Here is an 18603-nt window from a genome sequence, read left to right as displayed (position 1 = left end):
ACGAGCGCCTCTTCCAAGTGTGGGTGTTATAAGGCCTATGGAATCCTTGTCGCGTTTCAAGGACTATCGCGAAAGAACACGCTCAGCTCGTATTGTGAGAGGAATTTCGTTATCTGAAAGTGGAATTTAATTTTACTTGTCCGACAACGGCGCGATTGCATTTCTTCTTCTTTTTCGTCTCTGTGTTAGCTTGCTCCGTCTCGCATGCGTTGTGAGGTGACATGTGACGAGCCCATAACGGCTCTGAAGAATCCCAAAGCCCATTTATATAAAGCATATATATTCGCCCTAAATTGTAATAAGCCGCATCCGTAAGCGACTGAAGTGATGATAGTCGCACCACACTACCGCAACTCCTTCACAACAACGATATGTGCTACATTCTCCGCAACTTCACATACACAGCTACCGTAGCACTCATGACAGGCGTATTACAGCTACCTTATCTTCTTCCTGTGGGGACGGCGACGACGGGTTTTCCGCCTCAGCAGCTGCTTAACACTGTCGCGTTAAAAATAAAGGGCGGGGGGCCCCCGGGGTTGAATTGGCGCCGCTGGAAGCTGTTGTAGCTCTTAAAACCTGCACCACCTTCAGTAGATAACTCCCGCCAGCTTAATCGTTTCTCGTGGCGCATTAATTATCGACAAAGGATAGTCTATAGATTTGGAGTGCATCGTTAGCATATCAATGCCCAGAGTTCCGATGCCCAGAGTTCCGCCACCGCGTACTTTGACTACGCAACCTTCTATTAAGGTGTGTTGTTTTTGTGCACGGATCTTCAACAAAACTTTGCAGCTCAATTGCGCTATGGGGCAGACATTGTCGAGACACAGCGAGTGCGAGGACGCAGAGTAGAGATTTAGCGGCGAGGTTAACTGTAGAGCAAAAGTTCGCAATTTGCATGGCGAAAATTCAGTTCAGGGATCTTGATAATTTTAATTTGCAGTCGACAGCGCAAGCATAGCTCGGGTTTAATCTTGCTTTTATACGTCGCATTTCAACGGAACGAAATTATCTTTCAGCCGATATTACCATCCCTGTTCTGGGTACAGTGACAACGTCTCAAAAAGTGCCTTTGCGAACCGGGAAGATTCGGCCTTTTGAGTCTAAAACGTTCTAACAAGGAATTATGCTAAGAGCGACGCCTGAAATAGACATGCTACTTTGGGTATTGTATTCTTGATATCGGCATCTTCCTGTTTGGGAGGAGACACTTGGAGTAGACTTACCTTGTCGTTGTTCTTGAGTTCTCTATACAAGGAAGGAATTCTCAGCGTGCGGCTTGGGAAACAATATCAGGCGTGTATTTACACAGTTCTCAAACATGTACAGCGGCGTCGTTTGGCTGCACTGTTACAGTTGGAGGAACGAGATGTTAAATGCTACTCTTGGTATTGCGTAGATTTCTTACTGTGTTAGCATAGTTCATGCTATTGAAACGGTTGTGTTCGATAAAGCGCGAAGCCGTAAGGGCAGCATCGGATAGCCATGCACCGGCCAATAGGCATTATTTTCTGTCTGTGCACTTTCTTAGTGGTTTATGGTTTATGAGGGTATAACGTCCCAAAGCGACTCAGGCTATGAGGGACGCCGTAGTGAAGGGCTCCAGAAATTTCGACCACCTGGGGTTCCTTAACGTGCACTGACATCGCACAGCACACGGGCGTTTCAGAATTTCGCCTCCATCGAAATTCGACCGCCGCGGCCGGGATCGAACCCGCTTCTTTTGGGCCAGCAGCCGAGCGCCATAACCACTCAGCCACCGCGGCGGCCCCCTTTCATAGTCTTTATGCAACGAATTCACTGGCTCTTTGTTATACTACGCACATTTTACAGAGAATAAAAGTTGTTTCTACCCATCCATCTATCCTACCAGACATGCAATTGTTCTTCCTTTCTCCACTGCAGATTTGGGGTACAACGTGGTGAAGAGTGAAGCTGGATTTGATGCATCGAATTCCGGTTAATTCTGCAAATTTCAAGGACGTCAATATGATGGGAACCTGGACCTAGACGGGTATATTGCAACAAACCTCTCCTAAGTTTATTCTTATTCGCCACTACGCCATTTCTCCTTATTACCTCTGACGTCATGGTTGGCAGACAGGAAGCAGTGAATGTCGCGCGACGTTTCTGTTATCGAAGTCAGTACTGACCAGGCAAAAAGGAAAAAAAATAATAGAAAAAAGAATCATTACAAAACGCGTTTTCTGGCCTGCCACCCCCACCCCCTCTCCCCCAGACACACACATTGCACACACGTGATTCGATACTGAAAACCTTCCTACGTGTGGCTCATAATTGGCCACAGTGTCGTTCTCGACGGCCAGCCCGGCCGCGTTATCGCCTCGCTGGTCATCGCGACAAGCGAGTGTTCATGAGCCGGCTAGACACGTACGGTGAATCCGGTGCTGGTGCACGTGTCAGAGATTCTACCAAAGAGAGGAAACGACAGTGTGAGTACTACGCATGCTTTTTGTGAGTTTTTTTTTACTGGCTTGCAGCTATGCAGACGGAAGAGCATGCGAGATAGTGGATTTTTGTTTTCTCTGCCCGTCACTACTCACCGAACACGCAGTGCAGTTAGGGTGCGTACAGAACACAACTACTCCAGTGCTTCACAAACTACCATGCGTCTAGGAATTCAAGCGGTTTGTTAAGGCTCTAATAACTACGTTATCGTTATTTCTTTTCTGCCCTACTGTATCTCACCCATCACGCGAGTCCGAAGCCAAGCCCCAGCCTTTCATAGAAGCAATGGTGGGCTTCAGGTAACCAGTCCCGTCACCTGTGCCCGAACGCAAAAGATCAGTCAGTTAGCAGTCCTCAAGACTTACCTGGCAACACGCTAATTGGCGCAGAGAAAGATGGCACAGCAGGCCGCTTTGGAGCTTTCTGTAATTTCTAGGATTATTAATGAGTGAGCAGCGTGTTAATCGTCGAACTTTACACAGCTACCTTGTAATATGACCATACAACCACACCGACACAGCAGGGGTCAATCTTTAAGATTATTTCTGAAATCTGGGCCTGCCGTGACAAGAAAAACACACAGTAAAGAGAAAAAAACAATGTTTGGGCACATGCTTCACCGCAAAGTGTAGCTTAATCAGCGGTTGTACGCATGAGTGAGCTGCAGTGGCCCAAGCCATAGCTCGGGAGCATAATGAGCTGAGAACAAGGTATGCATACACATTTCCCTCTGAAGTACCTGTAAAGAAGATATCATGTTGACCTGAAAAAGCAGGAGTCAAACGAAAAGCGCTTTGCTTCAGTGACCCAATTATTACCAATAAATTGTGAAGGCCTATCAGGATAAGCAAACAACGCAAATGACAGAACGGTGTCCTAAATGCGCGTAAAAAAACTTACGAAAACAACGCTTCTCACGTTACAGAAATCGCGGCAGTGGTCATTAAGATCACGAACGTGACCGAGCGTTAAGACACGCTGCTTGCACGTGCCGTCCATCGCGAAATTCTCAGGCCTGAGTGCCCGTGACCTATATAGCTGCTAGCGGAACGTCACGGTGCTGAAGTGACGTCTGCCACGCTGTATAGCTTTGCAGTTAAGACGAGGAGAGATTTCGCTATCCCTCTAGAGCTCACTGGATCATCTAAATGCAGCTGCTTTACCAATTGGGAGTAGCGTGCGAACTCACTTTGGACGCAAGGCTTGATAGCCTGTGAACGTTTGCGACTGTTCTGTAGGTTAATTACTCCAGGAGTTACACCAAGAAGTGTACTGAGCTGAGGCTGTGGATGGCGTATGAATGTCGCAGCGATATGTTATGTGCAGTAAGAGATCTCCGCGAAAATATTCTTGTAGAGAAATCCGTGTTTGATATTCCGCCTTATCTTTTTTTTTTCTCTTGTACTGCTTTCTTGGAGTGCTCTTTCTGCGGAGCGTAACACTGACTTCATCGAGAAGATCTGCCAATGTTCTTTGTTTCCTCTGCTTACACGACTTCACGCTCGATCCTTGCATTCTCGTCTCTCTTAACATGCACGTAATCACACGTGTTCTATCGAGCCGAAGAAACATGTGTATCGCAGAGGGAACTTTCGTGGTCGCTTCCATCTCTGCTATGCGCCGTGTAGCAGCGATGCAAGACGACCAAGCAAGTTGTTGCTTCTAGCCGTCCGCCTCAAATCATTGCGACTTTCCATTATTCTAACCTAATTATTTTATCTTCAGTCGACTGCTGACGTTGCTGCCGAAGGCAGAACGTAAGTACTCATGAGAAAAAACTTTAGCAAGAAACTTGCGAAAAAAAAAAACACTTGCTGTATACAAGTCATTAATCTCCATGACGAACCGAGGCACTACGCCTCATTAGCAAGAAAGAACGCTTGTGCAACATCGCGGTTATGTCGATGCTCCTGTGCTATGCGCCGCAGAGACGTCCCTATGCTCTGTGCAGCGTCCCCGAACCCACTATAAAATTAAAGCGCCCACCCCAGATCAGATTGGCTCTGCTGACTGAGGCACATAATCGTAGTCATCAAGAGAATAAAGAACTTTCGAAAAACTGCAGTCGTACGCCTCCGTGGTCATGAAATTGGCGCAGTAGTGAAGTGCATTAATAACGCCTTAACTTTTGGTTTAGCGGCATTTCTTTCTTAACTTCAGAGGTCGTCGTAACGACTGTGGCGTAATTACTGCACACGATATGACCAATAAATGGTACGTCTCTAACATATGCATACGTCCGTTCCTCCATAAAAGTTGTAGGAGGGATAGCGCATATATTTAAGAAAAAAAAAATATTTTGCAAGATTTTGAAACTATATAGCGCCAGGATACGACTAGTTCAGTGTAAGACCAGCATTTGCTCACTGATCTCTCCTTATCTGCTAATGGCTGAACTCAGACTTCGCTATCGGGTCCATAAAATTCTAGTTTGTCCTGGTGCTATATGAGCGCTACTTTCCCGTCCACGGCGATTAGAGGCACACGTGCATGTGACGCAGTGAGCTTTAATGGCATGCTGCTGAATCAGCGCCTTTGATAACTTTCCACAACGGGCAAGAAAGGGGCCCTTCGCGCGGGCAGTGTATATTTCAATCGGTAATGAAGAAGCGATATTGAGCTCCTCGTTCGGGTAGGCGGGTGGAATGAAGGTAGGGAAGATAGTGGGAAAAAGTGCCTTCGATTAGGCTGTCACGCGCAGACTGAAAAGACAAAAAAAAAAAACAACGAGCTGTCTGCTGCAAAACAAGGCCTGGGAGTGGTCGGAGCCCTTGTTGAAGAAAATGCTTTGCGTACGTCTTGCCCCGATCACATTAATGCGGAGGAAAGAAAAAAAAAAAGATGAAGTCGGTATGTTAGAAGAGTGGTTCGTGTGTAAAAACAAGCAAGAAAAAAAAAAAAGCAAAGTCGGAGCCACAGAAGGACGGTCCGGGAACGGCCGGCAGACATCATTGGCCACGTAGTCGGGTTTCACGGCCGCCGTGTGCAAGAAACCCGATTTGCAATCGCAAATTGCACATTGTGCGGCGAAAACCGCTTAGAAACCGCTGAGACATCGCTAAAGCTGTCCCCCCCGTCTGAACGCTTCCCAATTTAGGAAACACGGGGGAGACCCCGTGTATTGCGGCTCACTGCTCCCGTTTCACTTACCGCTGCCGTATGGGGGGGGGGGGGGGGGGATAGAGAGAAAGAAAGAAAGTCCTATAGTGTAAGGTTTCTCGGAACCTTGAGTGTATACGCAGTGTGCCCGAAGAGCAGCCCTTTTGTGATTCTGACATCCCCGCAGAAGGAGACGCAATGTAAAGGTCAAATCACATTTTGCAACGCTTGTAACACGAAGGCATTATGCTAGCAGCGCAGCGCAACCCGATTTTTGTTTTCTCCCCTAAAACAAAAAAGAAAAAAACACGATTATCCACTATTACGCATTTCAGATGTTTTCGCAATGCCAAATTCCGTTACTAAACCAAGCCGCTTTCCTTTTTTTTTTTTTCTCTCGAGCTATTTTGCGTTTCTTCCTTCTTGGCTTTACCTGAGGTTGCCTGGAACTATATATGCATGGTTCCCATCTAAATGTGGACTCGCATTTTCCTAAACGCACTGTTCGCTTTCCATGTTAAACTCAGCTCAGTGAAAGTCGAGCGACAGTCCGTGCCTAACGCCTCTTTTCTTGTGTACGCGTCTATGTGTTTCCTCTGGTACCCCCTTTTTTTTCAAGTTCAGCGAATTCCAGCTCACATGTGTGATCACCAGAAATCTTAGCGCGCTCGTTAAAGTTGCTTTAAAATGCTTGTTTTATTTTAACGCTGTCGCTTACGTTAAATTTAGGCTTCACTGTTATGCTGTGAGCGGGGAAGGCGCATCGCAACACTGTGACCGCTCAATACCTTTGGGTCTGACAGACGCCTACGGCTCCCTTCTAAAAGTAGACTCGCATTTTCCAGCTATTTTTTGCGGTAACTTTAAGTTCGAGCGCGCTCTTTAAGTCTGCTTTAAAATTTTTGTTCTTAAATGTGGCGGCGTAGTTCTAAAGTTCGGCTACAAAGTGATGTAGTCAATGTCAAAGCCGCAGAACATCAGAATAATCGCTGAAAGCCATCGGAAATTTGAAGGGCACTAGACACTTAGCTGCTGCCAACGAAATAACTTTCGTACAGCAGTCTTATACAACGTCGTTATAACTAGCTTTTCTGTGGTCAGGTATTTGAGGAAAGCACAAAATTGGCTCCTCGTGTGTTTCTGGAATACCGCACCAAGTTACTTAAAACGTATTCAAATTATGAGAGAACAATACAAGAGAATGAGCCAGTCAAAGATCAAGAGCAGCGAGCACCGTAATCGCGATGTGCACAGAACAAAATCACAAACCTTCCTTCAGAGAGAAAGAGTGCATTGCTAAAGTATCCATTTTTCATCACCGAGAAGCTAAGGTTGCACGGAATTCTCGGAAATTCTGCGCAACCTTAGCTCATCCGCTAAATACCGTAGAGCCCAAAAATGAGCTGCCCCGAATTTCATGTCAAAGAAAAAAAAAGAAGAAAAACCTGCATAAATGCCACGTTTCAACCTACGCACCCGTTTTGGATCACCTGTTGTTTTTCTTCTCTTCACTGCGATTACAGTTAAATTCAACAGAGTCCTGAACTAATTATATATATATATATATATTAGCAGATAAGTTAAATGAAGTGAGGGGCCCGTTTGACATACTTATGAAGGGAGGTAACAGTCACCGAAACCAAGGTGCATAGGGGAACGTTATTATTATTTTTTTTTAATTGTTATGCTTAACAGTGGGATAATATTACTTAGATTAATAAATCGCTTAAAGAAAATTACTTATATAAAGCAGCAGAAAAAACAACCATGCGATTTATTAATCTAAGTAATATTATCCCACTGTTAAGCATAACAATTAAAAAAATAATAACGTTCCCCTATGCACCTTGGTTTCGGTGACTGTTACACACACACACACACACACACACACACACACACACACACACACACACACACACACACACACACACACACACACACACACACACACACACACACACACACACACACACACACACACACACACACACACACACACACACACACACACACACACACACACACACACACACACACACACACACACACACACACACACACACACACACACACACACACACACACACACACACACACACACACACACACACACACACACACACACACACACACACACACACACACACACACACACACACACACACACACACACACACACACACACACACACACACACACACACACACACACACACACACACACACACACACACACACACACACACACACACACACACACACACACACACACACACACACACACACACACACACACACACACACACACACACACACACACACACACACACACACACACACACACACACACACACACACACACACACACACACACACACACACACACACACACACACACACACACACACACACACACACACACACACACACACACACACACACACACACACACACACACACACACACACACACACACACACACACACACACACACACACACACACACACACACACACACACACACACATATATATATATATATATATATATATATATATATATATATATATATATATATATATATATATATATATATATATATATATATATATATATTCTCACTTTACTTGTGGTTTTCGAACAGACCACTGCGGTTTCCGTTTATGGGATTGGGCCTGTGTGAATAACCTACACTGTAAAAACTCGGGCTTTCCGACCTTTCTCCGTGGGCAATCAAGATCAGCATTAGATTTAACGTTTTCAACGCCAGGGGTCACAGTTTCCTTCTGGACTCCTGTTGACTCTGCAACAAACAGTGACCATTTTCCAATAACTTTTGAAATTGTGTGTCCGATGACTTTTATCGGCGGATTCAGTTGCACCTTAGTCGATTATAACAAGTTCAAAAGTTCACTAAGTTCAAAACTACAATCTTTGCCGAATTTGTCTCAGGAGAGCAGGGTGTTAGGATTATGCTCTGCATTAGATCAGGTACGGAGGCAATCAGAGTTTATAGTGCGCGATAGTATGGAGAGTTCGCCGAGTACTTGGTGGAACGCAGAATGTTGAAGGGATTATAGGCGGCGCAAGGCAGCCTGGAAGAAACTAATTCATAATCAATGTCCCAGGAATTGGATCGATTATAAATTTCTCGCAGCTACCTTTAAGCGCACAGTCACTCGGGCAAAGGAAAAAATATGATGAGGAGAATTATGAGCATCTATCAAAAGCGAATAACAGACACGCCTTGTTTCGCTTCCTGAGGTCAAGGAACAGGCTGCCACCGGCTCACAACATTCCCTCTAATGTGCTGACCCCTGTAGAGCTTGCCAGGACATTAGAAGAAATCGGCAGAGGCCTGGAACACTGTTTTTCGGCTGTGCTCTCCCGCCCACATAAGCTGGAGAATCACTATGATTATTTTGTTAATGTCTCTGTTTATGAGCCCTCCCAAGTTATAAATCGGTTACCTCCTGCAGCTCCTGGTCCTGACCGCGTCACCTCGGCGATGATTAAAATTCTGTTTGGACGAATCCCCCAATGATCTGTTGGAGCTGGTGAATTACTCTATTAGAACCCGATGGATCCCGGATGTATGGCGTGTTTCAAAAGTTATCCCGGTGCTTAAAAAGCAAGGCGAAGGGTTGGTCTTAGACAACATTCGACCAATTTCTTTGACATCGAATCTGGTGAAACTGGTTGAACGCGTGCTGTATGGACGAATCATGCCCATCATTACTGATAAGGGTCTGCTTAACCCCTGTCAGATTGGTTTCAAGCCTGGATGCTCCATATGGTGTGCGCATACTGACCTCGAGAGCCGTGTCAGACTAGCTCGCCGGCGTCGCTAATATGCTGCACTTGTAACTCTTGACATCTCGAAAGCATATGACAGTGTAGAGCACGGTTCTCTGATGCATAGACTAAGGGCTCTGTGCTTGCCAAGTTATTTTGTGGCATGGGTGTCACCTTTCCTGGCTGACCGGGAATTTTATTGTTGTCAACGCGGAATTTCTACAAGGAAATTTCGTCAATCTCTCGTCAGTTCTCTCCCCTGTTCTTTTCAATCTCTTACTCAGTTCGATTCCGACCTCTCCTGACGTGGCTACATACGTGTATGCAGACGATATAGCTTTCTTTGCTGCTGCGAGTGATTTACATTCGGTTTATATGGTGCTACAGTCGTATTTAAATTCACTTGACCGATTGTTATCTGAAATCCACTTAAGTCTTAATGTAAACAAGTGCGCTTTATTACCTTTTCCGATTTCTCAACAGGTAAAAATTTCACTGGTTTATCGTCATCACGTGATTCCTCAGGTATGTTCTCTAAAGTATCTCGGGGTAACTTATGACACCTCTCTCTCTTGGCGGTCACATATAGATCAGGTTGCTGCGAAAGAGGTTCGGGCCGTCGGTCTTCTGCGAAGGCTGAGTAGCCCACGCTGTGGTATGCGCCGACATGGCCGTCGGTCTTCTGCGAAGGCTGAGTAGCCCACGCTGTGGTATGCGCCGACATGCTCTTCTGATGATTTACAAGATGTATATCCGGCCTATCTTGGAATTTGGCTGCGTTCTGTTTTCTGGAGCGGCTGCATATAAACTGCGCTCACTTCTGCTCTCAGAGTGTGAAGCTCTGCGCCACTGTTTGGGTCTCCCTAAATACGTGGCAAACAATGTTTTGTATCTGGAAGCGCGGGTGCCGCCTCTTATTGCAAGGTTTCGCCTATTGACTGTACAGACGTTTTTAAAATTTTGCGACTCGAAGCAGCATGCATCCCATTTGATCTTCCTAAGGCAGCGAGTGGAGTTCTTGGGTGTCGGCTGGTCTCGGCTTCAAACTTCCCAAATCTGTTTCGTTGAATCCTTGCTGGGCCCACTAAATGTGCGGATACCTGAAATTGTTCCGGTGCGGTCCATCCCATCAACTGTGACCATCATCTTCGACGATATTTACCCACGTAATGCCAAATTACTGCCTTTCTCTTTGTTAAATGGTATGTTGCAGGATTACTTGTCGACCTTCTGCACACATGTTGCTATTGTGACTGATGGCTCGGTGTGTGACGAAAAGGCAGGTGTACGCATTTACTCCCAGTCCCTTGTCTGGTCTTTTTCTCTCCGTCTTCAAGATTTTACACCTATCTATCTGGCTGAGTTTCTAGCAGTGGTTCTGGCTCTGCGCAAGGTACCCATCTCTTTATCAGCGGTAATAGTTACGCACTCGTTATCCTTATGGGCTTCCCTGTCTGCGTGCACTGAATCGCAGCTCTTTCGGATACTAAAATTCCTGATCCCTCAACATATCAAATCAATTCGATTTATTTTGGTTCCTGGGCACAGGGGTCTTCTATTAAATGAATCAGCTGATGCTCTAGCGAAGGCAGCCCTGAGTGGACCGATTGTTGACCCCCTTCCGACAACTGCGTACATCACGGTGGCACGATTTCGAATGTACACTGTAATGAAAGAATTTGGCGCATCAGCGCTTACTTCACTGGACGACTTCCAACACCTCCTGTTCCCTTGGAGAAGCACAGCATGGCAATCGCGCAAACTTGAAGTTACCTTCACGCGTCTTCGTTGCCGGGTGCCGCAACTAAATTTTTACCTCTACAGGCCTGGTCTGGCGATCTCCCAATTGTGTCCGTATTGTGCTGAGCCGAAAACAATAGAGCACCTTCTTCTCTTTTGTCGACGCTACTCATCGATCCGGAGGCGACTATTTGAGGTCCCAATGCAGAATCTCAATTTGCGTCTGTCTTCTGCGGTTGTTCTGTCCCTTGGCGCTTCTATGCTTGGCCATACCAATGGGAATGTTTGCTCTGCCGTTCAAGATTATCTCCTAGAATCAAAACGTCTACCATCATAAGCTTTCGTATTTGGGTAACCACTTTTTGCAATTCCTACTCTCTCTCTCTCTCAAACTCATTTTTTTTTACTGATTCCCTTACCTAATTTTCAGTTTGTTAGGTCGCCCTAACCTCCTGCAACCTCCTCTGCTACGGAAACAGATTTACACAATTTTTGTTAGGTCATCCCACGCTTGCCATATGCAATCTGCAATTTAAATAGTCACCGCCTGGTTATGGCCAATCCCCCTTGTGGGTATGTGCCATTTTGTGAGGGGAACAACAACAACAACAATCAGCAGACTCGGAGACGGGCAGCACTATCGATGAGCCGGATACAAACCCGTTTCTTTTTGTGATTCAGGTTTCGCTTGAATTGCTGCTGGTAGGACCCTCTTCAAGGCCGATCGCTTCCTCGGATCTGTTCCGGCGGCCTGAAATCTGGGAACATGACTTGTGTCTTCATCGAGGTCCAGACGGTGACTGCGTCAACTGCATACCCAACAGCGCCGCACTGTCAGCAACGACAACATCAGGGACGACGACCGTGACGTCAGTGCTGGTATAAAGTCAGAGCTGCAGCAGAGAAGCCTTCAGTGGGCGCGGCAGCACTACCGAGATGCAGGAAACAAACCCGTTCCTTTTTGTGATTCAGGAGAGAAAACGCTTCGGCAATACCTTTCGTAGCAACAGCCTTTGTCTGATTTTGCTGCCGCTGTTTGAATGGTTTTGCAACATGTTGGTCTCTTTACGATCGCTGTTGTTACTGGGAGGGGACGTCGAGACGGGCGAAACAATTGAAGAACAACTGAAAGCGATCGCGAAAGACTTTCAGGAGATAAAACAAGAGAAAACGGTGACCAACCAGAAGCTAGGTTCAATAGATAAAAAAAAAACTAGAAAAAATCGGTCAGGTTGAAAAACAGGTCATGGAATGCGTGGAACGAGTTGATAAACTTGAGAAAATGGTTGTATCCTTGACGAAAACAGTTGATGACCTAGATAACAGAAGCCGCAGGTCTAATATCAATATATATGGTATTAAGGAACAAGAAAATGAGAACCCCCAAAGCTTGCAGGACACTGTAGAGGAAATTCTTGAAAAAAGTTAGAAATAGAAACGACAGGCTTTGAAATTATCCATCGTATCGGACGAAAGGAGGCATCTGACCGTTAAAAGCATAGGCCTGCTATTTTGGAATTATTTGACTACCGAGATAAAACTAACATACTGGCAAACTGGACTAAGCGGAAACAATCTGGGCATTCAATTGGAAGGACTTTTCCCTAGCTGTGCGAGAAGTTAGAAACTCTGGGAGCGAAGAAAAGTAAATTGTGATAAAAAAGATAAGGTCTACCTTAAATACACTAAAATAAAAATAAACAAGCGTTTGTACTCACGGGGCGAAGAAAAACGGGACATTATTGAAGTTGCAAAAAACGAAAGCCAGGACGACGCTCGAGCCCGAGCAACTCGAAGCCGCCGACGCCCCTGGCTGTTATCAATGTTAATGCGCGTAGCCTCGTAAACAAAGTTCAACAGCTAGAGGCAATCTTGATTGCTCTATACCCGGATATTGTTTGCATCTCGGAAACGTGGCTGCACGCAGATGTCAAGAGCCATGAAATTGCTCCTCCTGGCTTCACCATGGTTCGTAAAGATAGGATAACGAGAGGTGGGGGAGTGGCTGTGCTTCTGAGGCAAGGCATACGCTATTCACTAATGCCAGACGTTCCAGGCGTCGAAGCAGTCTGGTGTAAGGTTCGGCTAAGTCAGAGCTCTGCCTGCGTTGGCGCTGTGTACAGGCCCCCAAACCCAGAGGCTTCCTATCTTGAGCCGCTTCTTGAGTATATGCAAAGGTACATGCTGGGAAGCGCTGTAATAATGGCAGGTGACTTCAACCTTCCAGACGTAAATTGGAACTTGTTAAGCCCGTCCACGGCAATAAACAATCTTCTGGTAAACTTTTTATTCACTCTGAATCTAACACAGGTTGTACAGAAGGCTACTCTGGTGCAGGGCACTTCAAGCTCTATTCTGGATATTATTTTCCTAAGCGACCACTTTCTGAAGGAAAAGGTTAGCGTGAATATTTTTGATGATTTATATGATCATAATATCGTTGTATGCACACTATCGTATCCAGCACGGTTTCACCAGAGTGGTTCTACAAAGCGTGTATATGCCTATAACAAAGCTGATGACGCAGCTATCATGACATACCTTGCACACGAATACCTCGATTTCCACAGCCTATGCACAGAAGGCTCTGCAGACATCGGTGAAATATGGCTACAGTTGAAAAATCTGTACTGCAATGTATGAGGAAGTTTGTCCCACTAATAAAAAAGACCGCAAGAAAGCACAATCCATGGATAACTCGCGAAGTAATTCACTTAAAACGTGGAATTCAAAGGTTGAGAAAATCCATCAAATCCCCCCCCCCCCCCCCCCCCCAAGCCCGGTCTCAGACTACTGCCAAAAGGTTAATACAATGAACAAAGAACTGAAAGAAAAGACGGAAGAAGCAAAGCAGCACTTCTGTAAAACAACTCTTAGCAACCTTATCAAAGAATCTCCACACAAATTCTGGCGCTATATAAGTGACAAAGAAAACCCTCCAAACATTTTGCCATCTTACGAAGAAAAAAAGCAGGCGGTTGCGTTTAACGCATTTTTCCAATCCGTATTTACACCAGACAATGGTATTACGCATTCTTTTAGGAAAGAAAACAGGGAAAAATATAGTGTACTTGATGCCCCAGTCGTAACTGAAGAAGGAGTACTATAACTGTTATTAAACTTAGACGATAAAAAGTGCAGAGGTCCGGACGAAATTCCAAATGTCTTCTTGAAACGTTATGCCGAACCCATGAGTAAGTACCTATGCCTTGTGTTTAGTAAGTCCATATGCGAGCGCTGCCTCCCAGCGGAATGGAAAGTTGCAAAAATAATACCAGTTCATAAATAAGGTGATAAGACTTGCCAGGCAAATTACGGGCCTATTTCTCTTACGTGCACTTCCTGTAAAGTATTAAAACACGCTGTCCTAAAATAAATAACAGAGTTAGTTGAATCAAATAACTTTCTCCTTCCCCAACAACATGGCTTCAGGCGTGGTCTGGCTACTGTTACACAACTTGTCGAGACTTTACATGACTTCGCAAAAGCAATTAACGACCAAACGCAAGCAGATGTAATCTTCTTAGACTTCTCAAAGGCTTTCGACCTGGTCTGCCACGCCAAACTGCTACAGAAGCTAAGTCATATATTAGGGGGTAGGCCAGTAGTCCAATGGATCGCCAATTATTTAACCGACCGTGGCCAGTTCGTGCAACTCGGCGACTACACTGTCCCGGTCCTTTCAGGTGTACCACAGGGCTCTGTTTTAGCCCCAATTCTCTTCCTTCTCTTCTTAAACGACATTGCTGACCGGCTAGAAGCGAAAATAGAGAAATAAAAAGCCGACAAGATCAAATAAGCTTAAGCAATGATTTTGGCAAGACAGCAGAATGGTGTTCGAAGTGGCAAATGGCTCTTAACTTAGACAACACAGTTTCAATGATATTAACTAAAAAGAAATTCAAACTTACCTTCCCTTACGGCTATAGCAGCGCTGCATGCGCTCAAGACAGTCACCGAGCACAAATACTTAGGCATAATTATATCAGCCACTCTGGGGTGGACAGCTCACGTAGATCAGGTAACAAACAAAGCGACGCGTAAGCTTCTGAAACGAGCCCTGCGGTATTCTACGAAAGAAGGCAAGCTTTTGGCGAATACTACTATCATTCGCCCTATACTAGAATACGCAAACGTCGCCTGGTTCCCGTACACGCAAGATAACATAGCTACGATTGAGGCTGCGTCCAGCGAAAAAAGTGTGCGCTTAATCTGCAACAGATACAGGCCACCAATTCTCCGACGCTGCTGCTATCTGAGACTGGGCTTGACACGCTAGCTAGTCGTGCGACGCTTCACAACCTGAAGTTTCTGTACATGGTTTTACACAACAAACTTAAAGTTGATTCTGCTACATACATTACCTTGAACACTTCCAGTGAAACGCGTCACAAAAATGAACTCACCACACAAGAATATTTCTGTGCAAATAATACATTTATGTTCTCCTTTTTTCCGCGAGCTGTGCGTGAGTGGAACTCCCTTGATGATTCAGTGCTTGTACAGCCAACTACTGAGAAATTTTTGGCGCTAGCTGGCAAAAGTGCATTGTCAGGAAAGAAACTGGCTTTTATTTACTTTTTGTAATATTTTGGGGGTTTGGCACGTATTTGTATTTCCATGTATTTGTATATTCCATGTATTTATTTGTATTTCTCGCGATCATTTATGAAGGCAAAAGGTGACGAGTACTTATGGGTTGTCTTTGTATCTTTGTATTGCCTTTTCCAATGCCTATTCTTATTGTCCCCATAATCTTCACTGTACTTTGCATGTATACTTGAAATAGTGTTTATACCTGGTCGACTGTTTGCCTGCGGCCAGAACCCACTCCTGTAAAAATCCCTGAAACAGGGATTGGCAGTATTGATAAATAAATAAATAAAATAAATACACTGCACAGGTTTCCCAAGTCGCGTTTCTCAATGCTACGATATCTCCGTAAATATTAGGTCTTGCTGGTAGCTTTTGCAAGGCTTATTACATGCCTCTGTCGATGCATTCAGTAACGCTTTCATTACTAAGTCTCACTGAAACAGTATGCCGCTGCAGCTAATTAGCCGGCGATAGCTAATCAGGGAACGAACTGAAAATACTGTACGCTCGCAACAAGGATTTGTAACCGACTGGCGCTCTACAGTCGCGATGAGCAACGATACAACAGGATCGAGATAATTGCGAATTAATCTTACTTGTAGGGCACTGTTCTCTCTTTTTGTTTGTTGTTCCCCTGATTAGTTAATGCCAGCGTTGGCTTTGACCAGACACTCACATTGGATAGTGTGTTTCAAAAATACACACGAGCACACGTTGGCAGCAAAAGGCAGCTTAATGAATCGAAAACTGTACATCTTAGAGCTTAAAACTCTAGGCTGCTGTAGTACATAACTCCCACGGAGTCCGTTTTGTAGATTTTCGTTTTTTTTATTCTTGATTTTGTCCTCAAGATAGAGGTATACAGGCAAGCCAAACCGGCAGTAGCACTGTTGAAGTTTCTGAGCTGTGCAAAGCCTGAAGAAGATAAAGCATTTGGAACTTTATGGAATACGGACTAAATTCAGCGCCGTCTTCAGCGCGGTATACGCGCTCGCTGTAATGTAGAGTATGCCTGATTAAAAAAAAAATTGCTTTGGGCGCATATTCAAAGCGAAGTCGGCTTAAAAAATGGCTGACTACATCCACAATTACAATATTGCACACGCGGCAAGGAAAATCGAATAAAAGTGACGAAAACATAACCAAACATTAGGGGAACAAACTTCTGAAGCCTGCACTGACTTGCTTCTTCTATATATTTATTTTATATTAAGCATACTGGCGAGCACAAAAGCTTCTCACCTTCATAAGCAGAGAGAAGATATAGATATAGTATGTACAGTAGTGTGTTTAAATAAGACGGTTACCGAAATTATTGAGCGAATGATGGTATTAACTCTTTAAATTTGTTTTTATTGGACGAATTACATAAGACTGCTTATAACGTTAATTAAAATATTAAATATGAACGCTCAATATTTGAACAATTTCTATAGCCTTTAGAACCTTGATCATTATCGCCACCGAGCCAACTGAGCTTGCACCGCTTTTTCGCTGTCTCAGGCTTTTACTAGCGCCTATTCTAGGCCAAACAGTTGCGAACTTTACAACGATTGCCGCAGGTGACGTGAAGCCGCCTGTTTATCTCCCACCACTCAAGGCGAGCATTTTTTTTTTCAAGTTTCATCTGTTGTGTTGTGGTGATTACCCTTCTCGGTAAAAATTAACAGCGCGAAAAAAGGAACACGATAGGGGTGAAAAACACAGGACAAGCGCTTGCCCTGTGTTTTTCTCCGTTCAACGCGCACAGTCCAAGACAAATCATGCTTCACTATACTGCGTTACCTTGTTACCTTTAGCTTTGGATACGGTGAAGCTTTTTGCTCTTTTTTCGTGTGGGAAAAACGACCCGCTCTTAGTTTCCTGCTGTTCACAATCACACAAGCCGCCTCAGCATATAAACGCAAAGAGTGCTGAGGGATTGAAAGGAACATAGAAAAGAGAACAGGCGGAGAGTTTTCGGACCCCGTGCAAAAGATAAATAAAAAACAAGCACAAACATAAATTTAATGCTAGAGAAGGGTCAGAGAACTCTGTGATGACAGTGATAAAATTCTAGCAGCTGTAATAGCGATGTTCTTGGTATTAAATAAAAACCTTCGCCTGTTGTACCAATGTTGGCTTATGCTGGCACGCCACTTTTATTCGTTAGTGATTGCTCAAGTTCCGGAAAAGCGGACAGAATTTTTGAGGGGGCCAGCTTTTCCCCGGCCATTAGCGTTGGCCCCCGAGCGACCGCCGCGCGGAATGCCATCCATAAAAGATGCCGCCGGGATATCCCCTCCCCTTCGGTGTCCGCGCACTGACTGGCCTCACCAAGGACGCACGCACGCGTAGTGCTCATGGGCGCATCTTCAGCGACGTGCATAATGAACGCTGTGGCCCAAATCGCGGCTCTGCCGCCATAGTGCAGAGCCGCATACGTACGATTGCGCCAAAGCAAAACCCGCATATGTATACGCACACATCGCAACGCAGTTTCTAGCGTAGTTCGCCCGCGCACAGCACTCTGCCGAATGGGCGGTCGCGCGTGAAAATAAAATGGCGGTTTCTTTTTTTTTCTTTTAAGTACGCATCCAGAGGAAAACACCTGAGGCGAATTACAGAGGATGTACTGGACACCTGCACCATGGCTCGTGGCTGGTAGGTACGCGTCTGTCTAGTTGGCACTGGTCTCGCTAGATGTCACGACTAATTAGCGCTCGTGTGCCCTCCGTTCCCGCAGGACTCTTGCTCTAATTGGTTTATGTGTTTGTACGGACAGTGACTGCCCGAATAATATGGAGCTCGCTTCGGCGTTCTGACTAATCCCTCACGCTGCATGACTGAAATAGATTTGTTGTGTTTATTGGCGAGCTCACAGCTGGCACTTATTTGAATAAGCATCAGGTACCGTTCAATT

General features: G+C 45.1%; 1 protein-coding gene across 1 annotated transcript in view; it reads right to left on the bottom strand.

The window, feature by feature from the left end:
• Positions 1 to 2708: 2708 nt before the first annotated feature.
• Positions 2709 to 18603, bottom strand: part of LOC144111339 (uncharacterized) — a 415712-nt gene continuing 399817 nt past the window's right edge. Inside the window, exon 3 of the mRNA XM_077644647.1 lies at positions 2709 to 2788. Within this exon, the coding sequence (XP_077500773.1) occupies positions 2709 to 2788 (80 nt within the window). The remainder of the gene's footprint in view (positions 2789 to 18603) is intronic.

Source organism: Amblyomma americanum, chromosome 1 (assembly GCF_052857255.1).
Source record: "Amblyomma americanum isolate KBUSLIRL-KWMA chromosome 1, ASM5285725v1, whole genome shotgun sequence".
NCBI lineage: Eukaryota > Metazoa > Arthropoda > Arachnida > Ixodida > Ixodidae > Amblyomma > Amblyomma americanum.
The sequence above is the reverse complement of the archived record's forward strand: the minus strand, read 5'-3'. Positions and strand labels throughout refer to the sequence as shown.